Genomic DNA, 24,333 nt, shown 5'->3' with positions numbered 1-24,333 from the left:
ACATTGTGTGTGAGCAACGGCCAGTCGTCAGTCAGAAGCCGCATTATCCCCCATGTAACATTCCGACACATCGCATCGCTCCAAACCTTCCCCGGCCGTGCATAGAGAACTCCAACCCTTCGCCGGCCGTGCATAGAGAACTCCAAACCTTCGCCGGCCGTGGATAGAGAACTCCAAACTTTCCCTGGCCGTGCATAGAGAACTCCAAACCTTCCCCGGCCGTGCATAGAGAACTCCAAACCTTCCCCGGCCGTGCATAGAGAACTCCAAACCTTCCCCGGCCGTGCATAGAGAACTCCAAACCTTCCCCGGCCATGGATAGAGAACTCCAAACCTTCCCCGGCCGTGCATAGAGAACACCAAACCTTCGCCGGCCGTGCATAGAGAACTCCAAACCTTCCCCGGCCGTGCATAGAGAACTCCAAACCTTCCCCGGCCGTGCATAGAGAACTCCAAACCGTCCCCGGCCGTGCATAGAGAACTCCAAACCTTCCCCGGCCGTGCATAGAGAACTCCAAACCTTCCCCGGCCGTGCATAGAGAACTCCAAACCTTCCCCGGCCGTGCATAGAGAACTCCAAACCTTCCCCGGCCGTGCATAGAGAACTCCAAACCTTCCCCGGCCGTGCATAGAGAACTCCAAACCTTCGCCGGCCGTGCATAGAGAACTCCAAACCTTCCCCGACCGTGCATAGAGAACTCCAGACTTCCCCGGCCGTGAAAGGTCCCTTTACATTGTGTGTGAGCAACGGCCAGTCGTCAGTCAGAAGCCGCATTATCCCCCATGTAACATTCCGACACATCGCATCGCTCCAAACCTTCCCCGGCCGTGCATAGAGAACTCCAAACCTTCCCCGGCCGTGCATAGAGAACTCCAAACCTTCCCCGGCCGTGCATAGAGAACTCCAAACCTTCCCCGGCCGTGCATAGAGAACTCCAAACCTTCCCCAGCCGTGCATAGAGAACTCCAAACCTTCGCCGGCCGTGCATAGAGAACTCCAAACCTTCCCCGACCGTGCATAGAGAACTCCAGACTTCCCCGGCCGTGCATAGAGAACTCCAAACCTTCCCCGGCCGTGCATAGAGAACTCCAAACCTTCCCCGGCCATGCATAGAGAACTCCAAACCTTCCCCGGACGTGCATAGAGAACTCCAAACCTTCCCCGGCCGTGCATAGAGAACTCCAAACCTTCCCCGGCCGTGCATAGAGAACTCCAGACTTCCCCGGCCGTGCATAGAGAACTTCAGACTTCCCCGGCCGTGCATAGAGAACTCCAGACCTTCCCCGGCCGTGCATAGAGAACTTCAGACTTCCCCGGCCGTGCATAGAGAACTCCAAACTAGGGATGGTCCAAACCGAGTTCGTACGGAGTTCGTACGAACCCGAACCATCCGCAATGATTACTGCTGTCTGCCTGCTCCGTGCGGATCCAGCGGGAGGAACGCCTGGAAAACTGGGATACAGCCATAGCCATAGGCTGTATCCCAGTTTTCCAGGCTGTCCTCCCTCTGTATCCGCCCGCTGCACGGAGCGGGCAGACAGCGGTAATCCGATGCCGAGTGTTCGGGTTCAGCCGAACCCCAACCTCGGCAGGTTCGGACCATCCCTACTCCAAACCTTCCCCGGCCGTGCATAGAGAACTCCAAACATAGTGGTTGAGCGGATCTGTCAGAATGTTCAGCAACGTTCTCCAAACCTGAACAGTCTGTGCGTGATTCCCGGCATCTACAGAAGATGGAGGCCGCCCTAGTGAGTCCCGGAAAGCCTGGAGATCCATCTTCTGCAGCCACCGGGAATGGAATGCAGAGCCTCCTGGTGTGGATAACGTTGCCGTAACCGAACATTTTGATAGATCTGCACGACATTGGGCATAAACATTTGCTACAAGCTGAAAAGAACGCGATGCCGACTAGATTTACCATAGTTTTATTCTCAGAAAAGGATGAAGCCAAGGAGAAGCGCAAATCATATCAGTGAGCAGCGTAATGCCTTAATGTTGGTTGTTACTTATCTTTATCGATAAGTACTTATAAGTTACTTATATTTATCGATTTGGGGGGGGCAGAGTAACCTTATGGGATCTGTTTAAAGTGACAACAACCAATATGGCTGACCTTCTGTAAATAGTTCCTTGTTTTTCCAAAAATAAGCTCTACCCTGAAATAAAGTGATTTTTTTTTCAAATCAACTAATGCAAAAAAAGTGCCAGAAATTTGTAATTTACCTCAATATAAAAAACAAATCTGCAGTCTTCCAGTACTTATCAGCTGCTGTATGTCCTGTAGGAAGTGGTGTATTCTTTCCAGTCTGACACAGTGCTCTCTGCTGCCACCTCTGTCCATGTCAGGAACTGTCCACAACAGTGCTGACAACATGGGGGTTGTTCATGGGAAAAAATAAACCCTGTGTTTCTGCAGTCTGTTTTATTGTATACATTTTATGGTGTGTGGGGGGGGGAGGAGCTTTTGTCTGAATCTGTTTTTCCATTGGCTTCCATTATAAACAACAAAAAAAAAAAAAAACAGATCAATGTTAATGCGTTTTTTTTTTTTTTTTTTTTACTGTACGTAAAAACAAATACTTTTCATGTACTGCAATAACGCATTGTGATCCCGGCCTTAGTCGTCTGTATCGCGGGTCTGTTGCCTTATTCACACGATGAGTTCAGAGCCGCTCTTTTTACTTTGTGATCGCTGAAATCTGGTCTGTAATTCTGTAATTACATTCACAGTATCCGGATAGGCCTCACAATGTCCGGCTCGTTCACACTCGGGGTCTAGATGATACGCCTAGGGCCATACTGACTTCTCTCTGCCACCAGTTAATTTGCATCGCCAGAGCGCCCCTTAAAAGAGAAGTCCCATGGAATAAAAAGAGAAAAAAGCCGGAATGCTCGGGGGGTAGCGGGAACATAATAAACAATGTATACTTACCTGTCCTCACGCCTCCGCAGCACCTCCTCCGGGTGAGACCTCATTTTGTCACTTAGTTTATTATGTCCCGCACCCCCGCCTTCCATTTTTTTATGTTTTTCCATTTCATTGGACTTCTCTATTAGAGATGTAGCAGCACGGCTCCAGGTGTGTAGATTGTAGGGCGCCCGGTATACGGGGGGCAGCCGCTCCTTCACTGCAACAACTACAAATTGCCCAGAAATCACAACAATCCGCTTGCTGTACATCTTGTATATTGTGACCGGTCGGGGGCAGCAGCTCCGGTAACATTTTGCTGACCCTGCCGCTCGGCGTGAGGCTGTCACTGCCATTGATGCCACCGTTATTAGGCTGGTGATTAATTGATGAGGCCGCCCATTGTTCCTGGCTGCTGACATATGGCTTAATGAAGCGGCACTGCCTCCGGGCATCGGATTCCGCAATAGTTTTGTAAAAATAACTGAAAAGAGCAAAAAAAAATACAATACGAGACTATTTGTAAAATTAAGGAATGAAACAATCTATATATGCATATATATATATATATATATATATATATATATATGTTTGCTGGTTCTATCGCCCCCCTTCCCGCCCTTTGTGTCCAGATGAGGGGGAGCGAGCTGCAGGGATCTGCTTATGAAATATGAATGCTCCACCATGGAGGGATTAAACTTCAGAATCCACATGACTCTGCGTGATGCTTAAGGTGTAAATGAGAAGTCAGCAGGTGCCCCCCCCCCCCCCCCCCGGGAGGACCGTCCCTCCGGCCTCTAATTACCAGGAACATTGGCAGATCAGTAGCTGGGGGGGCTCTGGGCCGGGGGCTCTGCAAGCCGCTTTATATAATACAATATAATTGTCTTAAAGGGGAAAAAAAGCCTAATAGAGAGGGAGTCCTGGGTGGTCTAAAGGACGATGATGAGGTGATGCCCATAGGAGGTGATGCCCATAGCACCGCTGTCCGCTCATAGAGATGGCTATCCGCACAGGCATTGCAAGTGGGGATAAAACTAAAATCCCAGCATGCTCTGCCGGCTGTAACAGCAAGAGTTTGAGTCACATGTTCTTGTCCACACTTTTTATTGTTTTTTCTTTCCTTTTTGACAAATGACTACATTAGATCCAGGGTAAATAAAATAATTTTATACAACTTAAAGGGGCATTCCAGCGAAAATCATTTTCATTTTTTTTTCTTCAAATCAACTGGGCTCAGAAAGTTATACAGATTTTTTATTTGCTTCTATTTAAAAATCTCCAGTCTTCCAGTACTTATCAGCTGCTGTATGTCCTGCCGGAAGTGGTGTATTCTCTCCAGTCTGACACAGTGCTCTCTGCTGCCACCTCTGTCCATGTCAGGAACTGCCCAGAGTAGGAGAGGTTTTCTATGGGGATTTGCTGCTGCTCTGGACAGTTCCTGACATGGACAGAGGTGGCAGCAGAGAGCACTGTGTCACATTGGAGAGAATGCACCACTTCCTGCAGGACATACAGCAGCCAATAAGTACTGGAAGACGAGATTTTTTAATAGAAGTAAATTATAAACCTCTGGCACTTGCTGGAACCAGTTGATTTGAAAGAATAAAAAAAATTGATGAACAACCCCTTTAACCATTAAAATCAGAATCAGGGCTGATGTGCACATTTAAAAGAGACAGAGGTTCTACCTGCTGAGAGATGAGTATATGATGCCTGGTCCTGCATGTAAAGGGGGGGGGGCACTTGTGTACGAGCCGTTTCCTCATCTCCCAGTCACTGTAAGGCTGGCTCATACATAAGCTGGCCATATACATTGCATTAAAGTGGGTCAAACCCAACAATTGTGTAGGATCAGCTGATCTTCCATTGTGTATGTTTTGGCAGATTGGATTTCAACAGGTTTGATCCTTTTCGGGGGATTAACCCCCACCTGGGCGGTCTGACCATGGTGTCTTCCCTGTCCACATTCAGAATACATGATAAAGTCATTGTGTATGTGTATGAGAGGATAGCCGTCACACTTATATGGCAGCTTTAGAATGAAGCCGCAGAACCTCCCGTCAGTGCCTGGTACTGGAGCCTCCTGTCGGTGCCTGGTACTGGATCCTCCCATTGGTGTCCTGTACTGGAGCCTCCCATTGGTGTCCTGTACTGGAGCCTCCCGTCTGTGCCTGGTACTGGAGCTTCCTGTCGGTGCCTGGTACTGGATCCTCCCATTGGTGTCCTGTACTGGAGCCTCCCATCTGTGCCTGGTACTGGAGTCTCCCGTCGGTGCCTGGTCCTGGAGCCTCCTGTCGGTGTCCGGTACATGAGCCTCTCGTCTGTGCCTAATACTGGAGCTCCCGTCGGTTCCTGGTACTTGAGCTCCCGTCACTGCCTGGTACTGGAGCCTCCCGTCACTGCCTGGTACTGGAGCCTCCTGTCGGTGCCCGGTACGTGAGCCTCTCGTCTGTGCCTAATACTGGAGCCTCCTGTCGGTGCCCGGTACGTGAGCCTCTCGTCTGTGTCTAATATTGGAGCCTCCCGTCGGTTCCTGGTACTTGAGCTCCCGTCACTGCCTGTTACTGGAGCCTCCCGTCGGTGCCTGGTACTGGAGCCTCCTGTCGGTGCCCGGTACGTGAGCCTCTCGTCTGTGCCTAATACTGGAGCTCCCGTCGGTTCCTGGTACTTGAGCTCCCGTCGGTTCCTGGTACTTGAGCTCCCGTCGGTGCCTGGTACTGGAGCCTCCTGTTGGTGCTTGGCCCTTGAGCCTCCCGTCGGTTCCTGTTACTTGAGCTCCCGTCGGTGCCTGGTACTTGAGCTCCCGTCACTGCCTGGTACTGGAGCCTCTGTCAGTGTCCTCACATATCGGCAGCAGTGGATGGGAAGTGTTGTATAATCTCTCAGTCTCCTTGGTTTCCTAAGTGTCTCATTAGCTGTTATGGGCGAGACGGACGGATTCCTCCCCAGGATCGGTTATGACAATAGTTCACACCAGTAATTTATTGTGATGGTTGACGTCCCCGTAAATAATAGTTCAGTGCACAAGATGGCTTCCTCCGCTAGACTAGTGACAGCGACCCTGGAAAGAAGTGACAGAAAGCCTATGTTAGCTGACAGAACCAGGAGACGTTAGCCAGACAAGTACTAAGGCGATACATCCAGCTCCCTCCGAGAACGGCCATGAAGCTCCTTAGTGCAAATAATTGTCACTTTCTACAGGGAACGATGTCTGAAGCCGAGATGGTAAAGAGGAAACAATATCTCATTGCATCAACGTGCAGCCATCTCAGCCTGAAAGTGCATCACTTGCCGTACTACCTCCGAGTGGCCGCCTCTCCCATCACTCACCATTGCTCTTTTTATATTATTTCAGTTATTTGGGTTTTTCCCCGCCCGCACTCTTAGGCTAAGTTCACACAATTTAGTTTTTCAATTAATAATGACTGTTGTCGCAACGGCCGTTATTAAATGAAAAAATACACTGCATTGATCTCAATGGAATTCTGGCCAGAGTGTAAACACATAGGGGGAGATTTATCAAAGAGTGTAAAATTTAGACTGGTGCAAACTACCCACAGCAACCAATCACAGCTCAGCTTTAGGCAGTGCTGAACGGAAAGCCGAGCTGTGATTGGTTGCTGTGGGCAGTTTGCACCAGTCAAAATTTTACACCCTTTGATAAATCTCCCCCATAGTATACACTCTGGCCAGGATTTCTTGCAGCCTCAGAAAAAATATGACATGTCAGTTTTGTGTAGCCACCATTCATTGAATAGCAGCCACACAAGACTGACAGAGCAGACAATGTAAAGTGTGGCTCCGGCCGCACTTTACATTGTCGGCTATGGTGATTTAGAACGCAGGTACATCCGAATGTAATATATACACTACTGTTCAAAAGTTTGGGGTCACATTGAAATGTCCTTATTTTTGAAGGAAAAGCACTGTACTTTTCAATGAAGATAACTTTAAACTAGTCCTAACTTTAAACAAATCCACTCTATACATTGCTAATGTGGTAACTGACTATTCTAGCTGAAAATGTCTGGTTTTTGGTGCAATATCTACATAGGTGTATAGAGGCCCATTTCCAGCAACTATCACTCCAGTCGTCTAATGGTACAATGTGTTTGCTCATTGGCTCAGAAGGCTAATTGATGATTAGAAAACCCTTGTGCAATCATGTTCACACATCTGAAAACAGTCTAGCTCGTTACAGAAGCTACAAAACTGACCTTCCTTTGAGCAGATTGTGTTTCTGGAGCATCACATTTGTGGGGTCAATTAAACGCTCAAAATGGCCAGAAAAAGAGAACTTTCATCTGAAACTCCACAGTCTATTCTTGTTCTTAGAAATGAAGGCTATTCCATGCGAGAAATTGCTAAGAAAATGAAGATTTCCTACAACGGTGTGTACTACTCCCATCAGAGGACAGCACAAACAGGCTCTAACCAGAGTAGAAAAAGAAGTGGGATGCCGTGTTGCACAACTAAGCAAGAAGATAAGCACATTAGAGTCTTTAGTTTGAGAAACAGACGCCTCACAGGTCCCCAACTGGCATCTTCATTACATAGTACCCGCAAAACACCAGTGTCACCATCTACAGTGAAGAGGCGGCTGCTGGATTTTGGCCTTCAGGGCAGAGTGGCAAAGAAAAATCCATATCTGAGACTGGCCAATAAAAGAAAAAGATTAAGATGGGCAAAAGAACAGAGACATTGGACAGAGGAAGACTGGAAAAAAGTGTTGTGGACGGATGAATCCAAGTTTGAGGTGTTTGGATGACAAAGAAGAAGGTTTGTGAGACGCAGAAGAAATGAGAAGATGCTGGAAGAATGCCTGACGCCATCTGTTATACATGGTGGAGGTCATGTGATGGTCTGGGGTTGGTGCTGGTAAGGTGGGAGATTTGTACAGGGTAAAAGAGATTGTGGATAAGGAAGGCTATCACTCTGCACCGCCATGCCATACCCAGTGGGCAGCGCTTGGTTGGAGCCAATTTCATCCTACAACAGGACAATGACCCTAAACACCTCCAAATTGTGCAAGAACTATTTCCAGCAGAAGCAGCAGCTGGTATTCTATCATAGGTAATGGAGTGGCCAGCGCAGTCACCAGATCACCACCCCATTGTGGGAGCAGCTGGACCGTATGGTACGCCAGAAGTGCCCATCCAACCAATCCAACTTGTGGGAGCTGCTTCTAGAAGCGTAGGGGGCAATTTCTCCAGCTTACCCCAACAGCTAGAATGCCAAAGGTGGGCAATGCTGGAATTGCTGCAAAAGGAGGATTCTGGGACGGAAGCAAAGTGTGATGGAAGAACAATGTTATTTCTCATACAAATCAGTATTTCTAACCTTGTCAATGTCTTGTCTCTATTTTCTATTCATCTCACAACGTGCGGTGGTGAAGAAGTGGGACTATTCATGGAAAACACGAAATTGTTTGGGTGACCCCAAATTTTTGAACGGTAGTGTGTATACACCCGAATGTTATATATATACACACACACCCGAATGTAATATACACCTGAATGCACCCACATTCCAAATCAAAAGAAGTGAGCTTTATCTGGCCGTCACTGCTGTAACGGCTGGGATGAACTTCACAGACAGCGGCCGTTCTTTGACATGGCCGTATCACAGAACAGCCACTGTCTTTCTAAGTGTTAACCCGGCCATATAATGTAGGTAAGAACTGTGGCTCCTGGATATCCATGGCCAGAAGTGGGTAATAATTTTATGGCGCTCTGCTGCTTTCCTGTAGCTGGATTTCTCCCCGTTTCCGTGTTTTTTTGCCCCATGCTGTGGCGGTAACGGGCCGGGTTTTTCATACTTGATGCAATAGGGACGGATTCATTACTTCTTCTGTGCTATTATTGGAAGCATTGAGTTTAACAGGTTTATAATTTTACGGCTCGCTTCTATCCTCCATGTAAATGCTTTAAAGAGATATTTTGTTTTGGAAAAGTTTCTTAAAGGGGACGTTCACTTTGCACAATCCCCTTTTGTTAGCTGGCTCTTCTAACAATCATCTGATCCTTTGATCTCCAGCAATTATCAAAGGGGTAGTTCATAAAAAAAAATCTTTCGAAACAATTGGTGCCAGAGATTTCTGATTTACTTATATTAAAACATCCCCAGTCTTCCAGTACTTATAAGCTGCTGCATGTCCTGTCCAGTCTGACACAGTGCTCCTTGCTGCCCCCTCTGTCCATGTTTTCTATGGGGATTTGCTGCTGCTCTGGACAGTTCCTGACATGGACAGAGGTGGCAGCAGAGAGCACTGTGTCAGACTGGAGAGAATACATCACTTCCTGCAGGACATAAAGCAGACGATAAGTACTGGAAGACTGGAGATTTTTACATAGAAGTAATTTACAAATCACTATAACTTTCTGACACCAGTTGATTTGAAAGAACTTAAAGTTCCCCTTTACATAGTCACTGTTTTAATAAACATTGCAATTTACATCAATAGTAGAAGTGGAATGTAAGAAACTTTGTAATATATCTTATTAGACAAACACTCTTCTGTTGTCGTGCGTTTTCTCTCCCTGATACATAAGCAGATTGCGGCTCCTGCCCAGTATTGCTTCCTGTATTAGTGCTGATGGCCCCCGGCGATTCCCTTTAAATTATGATGGAATCGCTGCAGTCATAAAATGTGACATTTCTAGAAGACGTCCCAGACGCTTCTCAATGGAGTCAATGAAGGTGTCGCTTCTCTTCTCTTCCCTCGCTTCACAGAGTACAAGATAATTCATCCAAGGCCGCTGGGTATTGCTGGAGAATATAAGACGCTAACCGCTGTGCCTTCTGTTGTCTCCCCAGGATTCTGCCCAAGAGAGCGTCATCAAAAGAGACATCAACCGCACCTTCCCCGCTCACGATTACTTCAAGGACACAGACGGCGATGGACAAGTCTCTCTGTACAGGATCTGTAAGGTGAGCCAGGGTCAGGGGTCAGAGGTCCCAGGTGACGTCTTATCTGAACTATACCATTGACCGAGGGAGTTTCAACTCTTGAGCGAAACGCCCGAAAACCAACTCATTGACTTCTCACTGGAGAATCCACTGACCTTGGCATATTCCCCTTATATCTATACAACACCCAGGGGAGCTGTTCCTGTATGATTGTGAACTCCCATCAGGTATATAACAGATGTCTGCATAGCCGGGTTTAAAGGGGTTGTTTACAAAAATACATTTGTTTCAAATCAGCTGGTGCAAGAAAGTGCCAACTATTTGTTATATACGTTTATTAAAAAGTCTCCAGTCTTCCAGTACTTATCCGTTGCTGTATGTCCTGCAGGAAGTGGTGTATTTTCTCCAGTCTGACACAGTGCTCTCTGCTGCCACCTCTGTCCATGTCAGGAACTGTCCAGAGCAGGAGAGGTTTCTATGGGATTTTGCTGCTGCTCTGGACAGTTCCTGACATGGACAGAGGTGGCAGCAGAGAGCACTGTGTCAGACTGGAGAGAATACACCACTTCCTGCAGGACATACAGCAGCTGATAAGACTGGAGATGTTTTAATAGAAATAAATTACAAATCTCTGGCACTTTCTGACACCAGTTTGTTTGAAAGAAAAACAGCAAAAAAACAAAACACAACAACATAAAAGGATAATAGAAAAAAAACTGCCAGTGACCACTATGCCAGGTATGGACTATGTTAGGGCGGCTCAGGGGCAAATTACTGGGAATTTTTAAGTTCAGTTTTTGTAGGAAAGTAATAATTCAGGAGATGTATAGATTACTGCGTGTCTGATGTGAATGAGCACCAGTACCAGACACATACTATGGCCGTGTACACCGCTGTATTGGGAGGGAGGAGGCCATTATTTTCTGTGCAGCCCCCTCCTATCAGTGGTCGTAGGCAACTAGTATGCTATCCCTTAAAGGGATTTTCCCACCAACAACACTCATCACCTGTCTGCTGAGGTGTCTGAGTATTGAGGTCCAGTAGGGGGAACCTAAGCAGGTGAATGGATGTGTGGTTGAATTTGTTGCTGCTCTGTGGACCTGATGCCGAGTAGAGGCGCAATAGAGCAGGAGGGGTGGGGGGGGGGGGGGGGGGGGTCAAACTCCGGCCTCCAGCTGCTGCAAAATTACATTTCCCATCATGCCTGGAGAGCTGGAGCTTTCCCTGTCCGGGCATTGTGGGTTTATAACGGCTGGAGGCCGGAGTTTGACACCTGTACTATAGAGCATTAATGGGGGATGTGAGACCCGTCCTCTGCTTATCTAGTTTGAACCCGACTTATCTTACTATTGAACAAGCTGTAATGCCTTTCATCCTGAGCCTCCTGGTTCATGCATGCAGTGCAGAGCGGCTCATAAACAGCGATGCTGTGTTTACTAATTGTTGTAGGTGAATGTAGTTAGTTGCTGTGCTAGGATTATATCTCATGTCTCTCCAGATGCCGTCTGTCAGTACATGGGCAGTGCACCTGATGGCAGTGACGGAGCAGTTGGTATTGTGTATATGCAGAGTGCAGTGTGTGTGTATGCCGTGTGTGTATGCAGAGTGCAGTGTGTGTGTATGCTGTGTGTATATGCAGAGTGCAGTGTGTGTGTATGCCGTGTGTATATGCAGAGTGCAGTGTGTGTGTGTGTATGCAGAGTGCAGTGTGTGTGTATGTATGTATGCAGAGTGCAGTGTGTGTATATGCAGAGTGCAGTGTGTGTGTATGCCGTGTGTATATGCAGAGTGCAGTGTGTGTGTATGCCGTGTGTGTATGCAGAGTGCTATGTGTGTGTATGCCGTGTGTATATGCAGAGTGCAGTGTGTGTGTATATGCCGTGTGTGTATGCAGAGTGCAGTGTGTGTGTGTGTATGCCGTGTGTATATGCAGAGTGCAGTGTGTGTGTGTATGTATGCAGAGTGCAGTGTGCGTACGCCGTGTGTATATGCAGAGTGCAGTGTGTGTGTACGCCGTGTGTATATGCAGAGTGCAGTGTGTGTGTATGCCGTGTATATGCAGAGTGCAGTGTGTGTGTGTGTGTGTATGCAGAGTGCAGTGTGTGTGTGTATGCAGAGTGCAGTGTGTGTGTACGCCGTGTGTATATGCAGAGTGCAGTGTGTGTGTATGTATGCAGAGAGCAGTGTGTGTGTATGCCGTGTATTTGCAGAGTGCAGTGTGTGTATGCCGTGTGTACACTCACCGGCCACTTTATTAGGTACACCTGTCCAACTGCACGTTACCACTTAATTTCTAATCAGCCAATCACATGGCGCCAACTCAGTGCATTTAGGCATGTAGACATGGTCAAGACAATCTCCTGCAGTTCAAACCGAGCATCAGTATGGGAAGAAAGGTGATTTGAGGCCTTTGAACGTGGCATGGTTGTTGGTGCCAGAAGGGCTGGTCTGAGTATTTCAGAAACTGCTGATCTACTGGGATTTTCACGCACAACCATCTCTAGGGTTTACAGAGAATGGTCCGAAAAAGAAAAACCATCCAGTGAGCGGCAGTTCTGTGGGCGGAAATGCCTTGTTGATGCCAGAGGTCAGAGGAGAATGGGCAGACTGGTTCGAGCTGATAGAAAGGCAACAGTGACTCAAATAGCCAACCGTTACAGCCAAGGTAGGCAGAAGAGCATCTCTGAACACACAGTACACAGTATGGGCTACAGCAGCAGAAGACCACACCGGGGGCCACTCCGCTCAGCTAAGAACAGGAAACTGAGGCTACAATTTGCACAAGCTCATCGAAATTGGACAGTAGAAGATTGGAAAAACGTTGCCTGGTCTGATGAGTCTCGATTTCTGCTGCGACATTCGGATGGTAGGGTCAGAATTTGGCGTCAACAACATGAAAGCATGGATCCATCCTGCCTTGTATCAACGGTTCAGGCTGGTGGTGGTGGTGTCATGGTGTGGGGAATATTTTCTTGGCACTCTTTGGGCCCCTTGGTACCAATTGAGCATGGTTGCAACGCCACAGCCTACCTGAGTATTGTTGCTGACCATGTCCATCCCTTTATGACCACAATGGACCCAACATCTGATGGCGACTTTCAGCAGGATAATGCGCCATGTCATAAAGCTAGAATCATCTCAGACTGGTTTCTTGAACATGACAATGAGGTCACTGTACTCCAATGGCCTCCACAGTCACCAGATCTCAATCCAATAGAGCATCTTTGGGATGTGGTGGAACGGGAGATTGGCATCATGGATGTGCAGCCGACAAATCTGCGGCAACTGTGTGATGTCATCATGTCACTATGGACCAAAATCTCTGAGGAAGCTTCCAGCACCTTGTTGTATCTATGCCACCAAGAATTGAGGCAGTTCTAAAGGCAAAAGGGGGTCCAACCCGTTACTAGCATGGTGTACCTAATAAAGTGGCCGGTGAGTGTATATGCAGAGTGCAGTGTGTGTGTGTGTATGCAGAGTGCAGTGTGTGTATGCAGAGTGCAGTGTGTGTGTGTATGCAGAGTGCAGTGTGTGTGTATGCCATGTGTATATGCAGAGTGCAGTGTGTGTATGCCGTATGTATATGCAAAGTGCAGTGTGCGTGTATTCCGTGTGTATATGCAGAGATTACTGTGTCGTACATTGTGTGTATGTGGTGTGCATTGTGTGTATGTGGTGTGCATTGTGTGTATGTGGTGTGCATTGTGTGGTTGGTACAGGTGCGCTCCTAAGTGGAGGATAGAAGTCTTTACTCCTGCAGTCTGATCCCTCTCCTTGCTGTCTCTGTGTGGCAGCGGCTCAGCCCTCTGTGTGGTGGTGGCAGCGGCTCAGCCCTCTGTGTGGTGGTGGCGGCGGCTCAGCCCTCTGTGTTCTCTGCTTCTTCTGCAGGCATACTCCTTATACGATGAGGATATCGGCTATTGTCAGGGCCAAAGCTTCCTGGCTGCGGTGCTGCTGCTTCATGTGAGTAACAGGCAGTGTGATTCATCCAGCGGGGGAGGCTCCCAGCATCTACAGGGGAAGGAAGACTGGAAACACTGAGACATTGCCCAGGATTTAACTCTTAGCATGCTGCACCCCTGGTACTCCATGCCAGGATGACACCACCTGATAGCGTCTGTTGTATCCTATTGTGTCTGTCCATCAATATATCTATCTATCTATCTGCTATCTATCTATCTATCTATCTATCTATCTATCTATCTATCTATCTATCTATCTCCTATCTATCTATCTATCTATCTATCTATCATCTATCCATATCAATACTTTGTCAGACTGGAAAGAATACACCACTTCCTGCAGCACATACAGCAGCTGATAAATACTTGAAGACTGGAGATTTTTATATAAAAAGTAATTTACAAATCTATATAACTTTCTGACACCATTTGGTATTTAAACTCTATATTTCTCTGGAGTTCCCCTCTAACTGCATGTGACGGAGGGCTGTCAGGAACCCACTGAGTGACATCTATTTATACTGTTCCAGGGACCCCCCATGTTATATGTATATACACACAAATCTTACACTATACAGACAGGAGTTGCCTTTGCTGCCTGTGTCCCCCTGTATAGCGACAGGTTTTCTCTTCTTTATTATTGCTCTATGATGTGAGTTGCTGTCAGGGTGGCTGACGGAGTGCACGGAGAGGCTACGCCGGAGAGGCTACGCCGGAGAGGCTATGCCGGAGAGGCTACGCCGGAGAGGCTACACCGGAGAGGCTACGCCGGAGAGGCTATGCCGGAGAGGCTACGCCGGAGAGGCTACACCGGAGAGGCTACGCCGGAGAGGCTACACCGGAGAGGCTACGCCGGAGAGGCTACACCGGAGAGGCTGCCCCTGCGTTTAGCACATCCTGAATGTTCCTTTATTTCTATTCAGGTTCTTTCTAGAAGCAGTGAGTTTCTGTAGAATACAATGAGCTGTGCAGACAGCGAGTATACAGGCGAGAGACTCGGCGCTGGCACCGCTGCCCTCTCCTTTTATTATTATTCCCCGGAATCTTTTCTTTACCGCTATTTAAGGAAATCATCATCTTTGCAAAAGTGTAAGAAGTCACTGGGATTAACTAGTTGTTTGCAGTGTTACGGGGCCCATATACCTTCAGTAGCTGTTTGGTCGCCTGTTCTCCCCCGTAGACTTCCATGTGTTCTCAGTGGGGAGAGGGGTAAAGGCTGCAGAGGCTTATGGGAAACATCCGGCACACCATCATACACATATGACCATAAGACTTTGCTCCTGTGTGGATGGGCTCCTTCAGGTTGGTTGTGTCTATATATATATATATATATATATATATATATATATATATATATATATATATATATATGTAGATAATGGGAGCTCCGGACTCCCGGAGGAGGAGGATGGATTTTCGTATGACCCATGGTAAGCTGCACTGACACTTTTTGGTATATTTTTGTGCAGATGCCAGAAGAGCAGGCGTTCTGTGTCCTGGTCAGGATCATGTATGACTATCAGTTCAGAAACCTTTACAAGAATCACTTTGAAGATCTCCATTGCAAGTTTTTCCAGCTGGAGCGTCTGCTGCAGGTGAGTGGCCCATCCAGAGAGTCCGGCACGGAGAGAACAATGAAGCCTAGACATTTTCTTTGATGACTTTTAGTGCGGATGAAACACAAGTTTGGACACTGATACATTTCCATAACATCAGCACGTCCGTTCCTAACATACTGCAGCACAGAAAAGGTTAAAGAGCAGGACACACAACGTTCCAGCTTCATCGCTCCTGCTATGATGACCTATGACCTCCGTTCTCAGGCTACTCACAAGTAGAAAAGTGTGCGGGACGACTTGTGGGGCGGGGGTCACAAGTGCTGAAGCCAGGAAGCAGAAATGTCCATATGTCCTGCTCATGAACCCTTTCTGTGTTGCAGCATGTGAGTGAACTTATTGTCACTGCAGCTCATATTGGGTGAAGAAGCAGGACACAGGACTTCAGCTTCATCACTCCTCTGCATCAGATCAGTCCTGCAATTTAAAAAAAAAAGTCAAATCTGTGATTTTCTAAAAATAAACAACAAATGGTTAGTCCTGTAAGAGCAAATTAACTGAATTCGGCTGGGTTCAAACTACTTTTTTCACACTATCTGTTATTAAAACAAACGGAAAAAATGTATAAAGAAGCGGATGTATTTGTGCGCATCTGTTTTGATCCATTTTTACTTTGACTTCCATTATAAAATAAAATGGATCAAAATGTCTCAATTTTTGTTTAGCTTACACAAGAACTAGCCTGTATATGTGTGTGTATATATATATATATATATATATATATATATATATATATATATATATAATATGTGGATGTGCTGTGTGTGTGATATATATATATATATATATATATATATATATATATATATATTTCATTAGCAATGTCCGTGCAGCCTTTGTCTTAACTGTAAGATAATAATCTTTATACTTTACCTGTCCAGGCTCCCCGGTGTCCTTAAATCTTGTTCCCACCACCACTTTTAAAATCGTTCTCTGAAATGATAGGCTGCTCGACCAATCACTGTCAAGACAGGACAGTGCTGCGGCCAGTGGTTGGCTGAGCAGCCTGTCACTTGAGATCAGCTCAGAAGTGTGAGCTGCAAGTAGCGGGCACAAGATTTAAGGACATTGAAGTAGCCTGGACAAGTAAGGTATAAAGTCTATTCTTTTCTTTCCAGGCCGGGCATCGCTATTACCCGCAGCAATGTTCAGCCGGCAGCCGATGATTTGTACGCTGGCTTAAACGATACAATTTTTCGTTTTCATCAGCTGATCGTTGTCTTTATTATACGGAGCAATAACCTGCTGATTCGGCAGATAATCGTTCCATGTAATAAATACTACTTATGTACGGATACCTGTCAGTCACTGAGTAGGGTGACCCAAACTTCACTAGAGTCTACAGTACAAGCCCAGGAGGTTGGTAAAATCATTAGATCTTTTATTCTAAACTTAATAAGTACCTTTCTAAGGATTCCCCATCATTTCCCTAACCACTTTTTGCCCACCAGAGACAATACCATTTGTGTGATAACCATGTGACCTTTTCAGCTTCTTCATGGGGTTGTCTCCAGTTTCTAGTGTTTGGGGATGCCTTTGATAACCATGTGACTTCCTTTTCAGTTTCTTTAGGGGGTTATCTGCACTTTCTATTTTTTGGGGATGGCCTTGATAACCATGTGACTTCCTTTTCAGCTTCTTCAGGGGGTTGTCTCCACTTTCTACTGTTTTGCAATGCCCTTAATAACCATGTGACTTCCTTTTCAGCTTCTTCAGGGGGTTGTCTCCACCTTCTACTTTTTGAGGATGCCCTTGATAACCATGTGACTTCCTTTTCAGCTCATTCTCCCTTAAATCCAATAATTTGTAAATCTCTTTATCTTGTTGGATAGGTTTTATTGTTATGACAATCCGTTACTTTGTATCTTTGTGATTTGTTTACCCCGGTGCTCTTCTTCTTCTCCAGGGGACGTTGAGATGATACTATGGCACCCTTGTAGTGTTTGCGTTCCTGGTGTTTGTATATAAAATATTTGTGTCTACACAGCGGGCGCACAGTCTCAGTAATGCTACTGTCAATATTACTCTAAACCTTTCCTTTAAAATAATGGCCATCTGTTTCCTCATCCTCCCATCCTGCATAATAAACAGCCTGGATGTCACTGTTGATATTTTCCGCCATGGATTTTTGTGAACGTTCTCAGTGTTTTATTCCCAGATTTCTTCATGTTGCTCGAGCCAAAAAAAAAATCTATCAGGCAGGGCGGCCAGGCTGCAGGGACCAGTTCTATCTATCAGGCAGGGCGGCCAGGCTGCAGGGACCAGTTCTATCTATCAGGCAGGGCGGCCAGGCTGCAGGGACCAGTTCTATCTATCAGGCAGGGCGGCCAGGCTGCAGGGACCACCTTACAGTTCTATCTATCAGGCAGGGCGGCCAGGCTGCAGGGACCACCTTACAGTTCTATCAGGCAGGGCGGCCAGGCTGCAGGGACCACCTTACAGTTCTATCAGGCAGGGCGGCCAGGCTGCAGGGACCAGTTCTATCTATCAGGCAGGGCGGCCAGGCTGCAGGGACCACCTTACAGTTCTATCTATCAGGCAGGGCGGCCAGGCTGCAGGGACCAGTTCTATCTATCAGGCAGGGCGGCCAGGCTGCAGGGACCATCTTACAGTTCTATCTATCAGGCAGGGCCGCCAGGCTGCAGGGACCATCTTACAGTTCTATCTGGCAGGGCGGCCAGGCTGCAGGGACCAGTTCTATCTATCAGGCAGGGCGGCCAGGCTGCAGGGACCAGTTCTATCTATCAGGCAGGGCGGCCAGGCTGCAGGGACCATCTTACAGTTCTGTCTATCAGGCAGGGCAGCCAGGCTGCAGGGACCATCTTACAGTTCTATCTGGCAGGGCGGCCAGGCTGCAGGGACCACCTTACAGTTCTATCTATCAGGCAGGGCGGCCAGGCTGCAGGGACCATCTTACAGTTCTATCAGGCAGGGCGGCCAGGCTGCAGGGACCACCTTACAGTTCTATCAGGCAGGGCGGCCAGGCTGCAGGGACCACCTTACAGTTCTATCTATCAGGCAGGGCGGCCAGGCTGCAGGGACCATCTTACAGTTCTATCAGGCAGGGCGGCCAGGCTGCAGGGACCACCTTACAGTTCTATCTATCAGGCAGGGCGGCCAGGCTGCAGGGACCATCTTACAGTTCTATCAGGCAGGGCGGCCAGGCTGCAGGGACCACCTTACAGTTCTATCAGGCAGGGCGGCCAGGCTGCAGGGACCACCTTACAGTTCTATCTATCAGGCAGGGCGGCCAGGCTGCAGGGACCATCTTACAGTTCTATCAGGCAGGGCGGCCAGGCTGCAGGGACCATCTTACAGTTCTATCTATCAGGCAGGGCGGCCAGGCTGCAGGGACCACCTTACAGTTCTATCTATCAGGCAAAGCAGCCAGGCTGCAGGGACCACCTTACAGTTCTATCTATCAGGCAGGGCGGCCAGGCTGCAGGGACCATCTTACAGTTATATCTATCAGGCAGGGCGGCCAGGCTGCAGGGACCATCTTACAGTTATATCTATCAGGCAGGGCGGCCAGGCTGCAGGGACCAGTTCTATCTATCAGGCAGGGCGGCCAGGCTGCAGGGACCACCTTACAGTTCTATCTATCAGGCAGGGCGGCCAGGCTGCAGGGACCATCTTACAGTTATATCTATCAGGCAGGGCGGCCAGGCTGCAGGGACCACCTAAAAGTTCTTTCTGCATTGGGCTCAGACAGGGCGTCCAGGCTCCAGGGACCATGCTGTGTGTTCCACTTTGCACTGTATATATATATCCCTCATGTGTGAATATTCTGGGTGTTAATCAGACTGGGGCGCCGGCTATAAGGTTACTGTATTGAGCGCCATGTTCCCCAACAAGAAGTTATGTAGAACGGGAATAATCTCCGGTCCTTCCACTTGTTGGTTGTTGTTTATTTTAACGTGTACCTGTCATATAAATGTCACAAATGATTATAAGAAACTCTGTAATAGGTTTTATTAAGCAAAAGAGTTTCCTTCTGTACACAATAAGCTGTACCCCCCTCACTTCACAGGGGGAAGGAAAATGTATCCAGTCTCCAAACTGCAGCTGCTTCTCTGCTCTCCCTGCTTACTCATCCCCCTCGGCCCCTCCCCCCTCTATAGGTTATAATGGACCCATCAGAACCCGTCTTCACTTTGCTCACTAATGCACAGATAAGGGGGGAGGTAGGAAAACAGCTTTTTAATAACAGAAAGAGGCTTTTTTGACTAATAAAACCTATTACAGATTTTATTTGAAATTGCTTATACTGTGGTTGTTGCTGCAAAAAAAAAAAAAAAGTAAAAAACAGATTACACTATAACACTACGTTGCTGTAGAGTCTCTGTGGGAATCTCTGGGGGTCTCTTGTGATATATATATATATATCACATCCTGACCTGATTATATATATATATATATATATATATATATATATATATATATATATATATATCTATCTATCTATCTATCTATCTATCAGGATGTGATAGTTTGTATGTCTGGGTGTAATTTTTCTCCTTTCCATCAGGATCAGCTGCCCGACCTTTACTCCCATTTTGTGTCTCTGAATCTGGAGGCCCACATGTACGCCTCGCAATGGTTCCTCAGCTTGTTCACAGCCAAGTTTCCACTCTTCATGGTCTTCCACATCATGGACCTTCTCCTCTGTGAGGTACAGACACTTTTAATGTAGTTTGATGTGATAGAGTATGAACCGAACTTTTGTGTCTGTTTTTGTTTCACATCTGTAACTAAAGGCCGATCTCCCGATGTCCGGATGTCACTGATCAGTCATGTGACCCGCGAGCTGCATCGCTGCTGGCCGCACATCACCTGTTTCTATGAAGCTGTGTGCAGCTAGCAAGGATGGTAACATTGAGCGTCTGCTGATCTCTGTCCTTTAAGGCTACGTTCACACACGTTGTAGTTTTATTGTTTTAACGCTATGAATGATGGTTGGACGACAAATAAACTATTAAAGGGATTGTTCGCGAGAAAAAAATTATTTCAAATCAGCTTGCGGCAGAAAGTTATATAGATTTGTAATTTACTTCTGTCAAAAAAAATCTCCAGTCTTCCAGTACTTATCAGCTGCTGTATGCCCTGCAGGAAGTGGTGTATTCTTTCCAGTCTGACAGTGCTGCCCTTCATTGCATTCACACAGTAAAACTCCAACGTGTGTGAACATAGCCTCCTACGGACCGATGTTCCAAGGATGGGGGCCCTAAGGCTGGGGTCACATCTGTGTTTTTCTCTCCTTTGTTATTTCAGTAGAACAATGAAAAGAATGACACCTGCAAATCACTGGCGCACCAGACGTAGCAATTACAATGAGAAATGAATGGGGTCACATTATCCCCCCCCCTATTGTATTAAAGGAAAACCAATCTGCTGATATGTCCCAACAGCACACGGGGCGCTGAGGACGAGGGGAAGTTTCTTACATTCATCCTCGCAGTTTGAAGTTTAAGGGGTTGTCTGGTAAAAATCCTTTTCTTTCAAATCAACTGGTGTTGGAAAGTTATATAGATTAGCAATTTACTTCTATTAAACATTCTTAGGTCTTCCCATACTTATTAGCTGCTGTATGTCCTGCAGGAAGTGTTGTTTTATTTTCAGTCTGACACAGTGCTCTCTGCTGCCACCTCTGGCCGAGACAGGAACTCTGTTTCGGCTTTATATGAATCCCCATAGAAAACCTCTCGTTTCTGGACAGTTCCTTTTTCGGCCAGAAATGTAAGCAGAGAGCACTGTGTTAGACTGAAAATACACCACTTCCTGCAGGACATACAGCAGCTAATAAGTATGAGAAGACTTAAGATTTTTTAATAGAAGTAAATTATAAATCTATATAACTTTCCAACACCAGTTGATTTGAAAGAAAAAGATTTTCGCTGGACAACCCCTTTAAATCACTACATTAATAAGGTGGTTGAGTGCCCAGGGGGCGGGACTACCCCCCTCTGCACCAATCCGCCCCAGCCAGTCTCTTCTAACTAATATCAATGGAGCAGGCTGGCCGGGAGGGGGCCAGATCGGTGCACTGTGGTTGGTAGTCCCACCCCCAGGGCACCACACCATCTTATTAGCGTAACAATTTAACATATCTGCAAGTTCCATTCATCCAGCCTAGTTTCCCTTTAAGCCCATAGCTTCAGCCCCAGAGACATCAGTGACGAGTCTCATTGAGAAGTCGCCATCTTGTCCATTGCATCTAAACAGAACAGTAATGCAACATTGTAAATGATTCCCATTTTTACATACAGTTCCTATGAAGACTTTTGTGTCTCCATGGTAACAGACTACAACCAAATGCCATTGGCTGAGTACTTGGCATCAGATTGTACAAAGTTTGTGAGTACTCTGTTACCATGGAGATGGATAGTTCTGCATGGGATCTGTATACACAGTTTTAATCAAGAATATTTACAGAACTATTTATTTTAGACACTTTGGGACGATGAAACAAAAAATCTTGGTTTTAAAACTTGTGTGACGATATACGACAGGTAGATGCCCTTCCTTCCTGTGGAGTCAGCTGCTCCCAGGGTATAAGATATGTTCTCTGCCGTATACAGTAGGAGCCGCGCATCCTCTGAGCTGGACACGCTGCAGCAGCGCCCTCTAGTGGTTGTTTGGAGGAATCACACTATGTTTTCGGTTTAGATTTTCAAGCAGATTTTTTTCTTTATTAATAATAATAATAATAATAATAATAATAATAATAATAATAATAATAATTTAGTTTAATTGGTTTCTGTTGAAATTTTAAAATAATCTTTAAACATCGAAAATAGATGAAAAAAAATAGAAGAAAAAAATTCTTTCAAATCAACTGGTGCCAGAAAGTGAGATTCTATTAAAGAATCTCCAGTCTTCCAGTATTTATCATATGCTGTATGTCCTGCAGGAAGTGGTGTAAATTACAAATCTCTGGCACTTTCTGGCATTACTGTAGTTGATTTAAAAAAAATTGGGAACTTCCTCTTTAATGTTTAAGTAAAAATAATAAATCCCAACAAAGTGTGAGGCAGGTGAGAGCGGTAGGGTCAGTCTGTGATGGAGGGGGCACTGTTCCTGGAAAAGATCTAAAGACCAGAGGAAGCCAAAAATAGGGAAAAAAAACGCAGCGCTCCGAGACTCGTGAACTAAAAAAAAAGCAGAAACAGAAACCTGTGTCAGTAATGGTGGGGGGCACCACCTAGATACCCGCACAGGGACCCCGGGGGCAGCTGAACACGCAGAGAAGCCATATACAATAGAAACAAGCTGCGTGTGATCATTGTATGATGAGACCTCCGAGCTGTCAGTGACCGGACACAGAACCTTCAGCCGTCTCCCCCTCCAACAAGGCAGCAGTCCAGGAGGTGGGGGTCCCCGATGGGTGGGATACTTACAGGGGTCTCTAAGAAGAGGCAGGGACGCCCGGGCAGTTATAATGCTTTTCTCATTATTACTTTCTTCCTCCTCTTAGGGTCTGACCGTCATCTTCCAAGTGGCGCTGGCTCTTTTAAAGGTAGGTAGCAATTACTAAGATGATGTGTATATAGTCCTGATGTAATAATGTGTCAGGTGGTGCAGTGCTGTCATCGTCCAGAAACTCCTGTCTAACTCATCACATGTGGGATTATGAGAAAAACATGGCTGCCTTCTTCCACAAGCGGCGCTGTTTGTGGGTAAATGCAGCCATGTTTTTGTAATGCCGGATAACCCCCTTTAAAGGGAAATTCCAGTGATTTTTATTTTTTTTTAAATCAACTGGTGTCAGAAAGTTATACAGATTTGTAATTTACTTATGTAATCTCCAGTCTTCCAGTACTTATCAGCTGCTGTATGTCCTGCAGGAAGTGGTGTAGTCTTTCCAGTCTGACACAGTGCTCTCTGCTGCCACCTCTGTCCATGTCAGGAACTGTCCACAACAGTGCTAACAACATGGGGGTTGTTCATGGGAAAAAATAAACCCTGTGTTTCTGCAGTCTGTTTTATTGTATACATTTTATGGTGTGGGGGGGGGGAGCTTTTGTCTGAATCTGTTTTTCCATTGGCTTCCATTATAAACAAACAAAAAAAAAAAAGAACAGATCAATGTTAATGCGTTTTTTTTTTTTTTTTACTGTACGTAAAAACAAATACTTTTCATGTACTGCAATAACGCATTGTGATCCCGGCCTTAGTCGTCTGTATCGCGGGTCTGTTGCCTTATTCACACGATGAGTTCAGAGCCGCTCTTTTTACTTTGTGATCGCTGAAATCTGGTCTGTAATTCTGTAATTACATTCACAGTATCCGGATAGGCCTCACAATGTCCGGCTCGTTCACACTCGGGGTCTAGATGATACGCCTAGGGCCATACTGACTTCTCTCTGCCACCAGTTAATTTGCATCGCCAGAGCGCCCCTTAAAAGAGAAGTCCCATGGAATAAAAAGAGAAAAAAGCCGGAATGCTCGGGGGGTAGCGGGAACATAATAAACAATGAAGGCAGCCTTATAACAGCTATACTTACTGTATCCAGGTCCAGTCTCCTGAAGGCTGCTATATAACAGCTATACTTACTTTATCCAGGTCCAGTCTCCTGAAGGCAGCTATATAACAGCTATACTTACTGTATCCAGGTCCAGTCTCCTGAAGGCTGCTATATAACAGCTATACTTACTGTATCCAGGTCCAGTCTCCTGAAGGCTGCTATATAACAGCTATACTTACTGTATCCAGGTCCACTCTCCTGAAGGCAGCTACAGTATATAACAGCTATACTTACTGTATCCAGGTCCAGTCTCCTGAAGGCAGCTATATAACAGCTATACTTACTGTATCCAGGTCCACTCTCCTGAAGGCAGCTACAGTATATAACAGCTATACTTACTGTATCCAGGTCTAGTCTCCTGATGGCTGCTATATAACAGCTATACTTACTGTATCCAGGTCCAGTCTCC

The 24,333-nt window shown here is 46.4% G+C and overlaps 1 protein-coding gene across 4 annotated transcripts in view; it reads left to right on the top strand.

The window, feature by feature from the left end:
• RABGAP1L (RAB GTPase activating protein 1 like) overlaps nt 1-24,333 on the top strand; it is a 233,521-nt gene that overhangs the window by 156,962 nt on the left and 52,226 nt on the right. For 3 of the 4 annotated variants that reach the window (XM_069981649.1, XM_069981651.1, XM_069981652.1), the window contains 5 exons: nt 9,729-9,842; nt 13,710-13,784; nt 15,253-15,378; nt 19,928-20,071; nt 22,874-22,915. In XM_069981649.1, the coding sequence (XP_069837750.1) occupies nt 9,729-9,842; nt 13,710-13,784; nt 15,253-15,378; nt 19,928-20,071; nt 22,874-22,915 (501 nt within the window). The remainder of the gene's footprint in view (nt 1-9,728; nt 9,843-13,709; nt 13,785-15,252; nt 15,379-19,927; nt 20,072-22,873; nt 22,916-24,333) is intronic. The other variant, XM_069981650.1, reaches the window with a different exon arrangement.

This window comes from Dendropsophus ebraccatus, chromosome 8 (assembly GCF_027789765.1).
Source record: "Dendropsophus ebraccatus isolate aDenEbr1 chromosome 8, aDenEbr1.pat, whole genome shotgun sequence".
Taxonomy (NCBI): domain Eukaryota; kingdom Metazoa; phylum Chordata; class Amphibia; order Anura; family Hylidae; genus Dendropsophus; species Dendropsophus ebraccatus.
The sequence above is the reverse complement of the archived record's forward strand: the minus strand, read 5'-3'. Positions and strand labels throughout refer to the sequence as shown.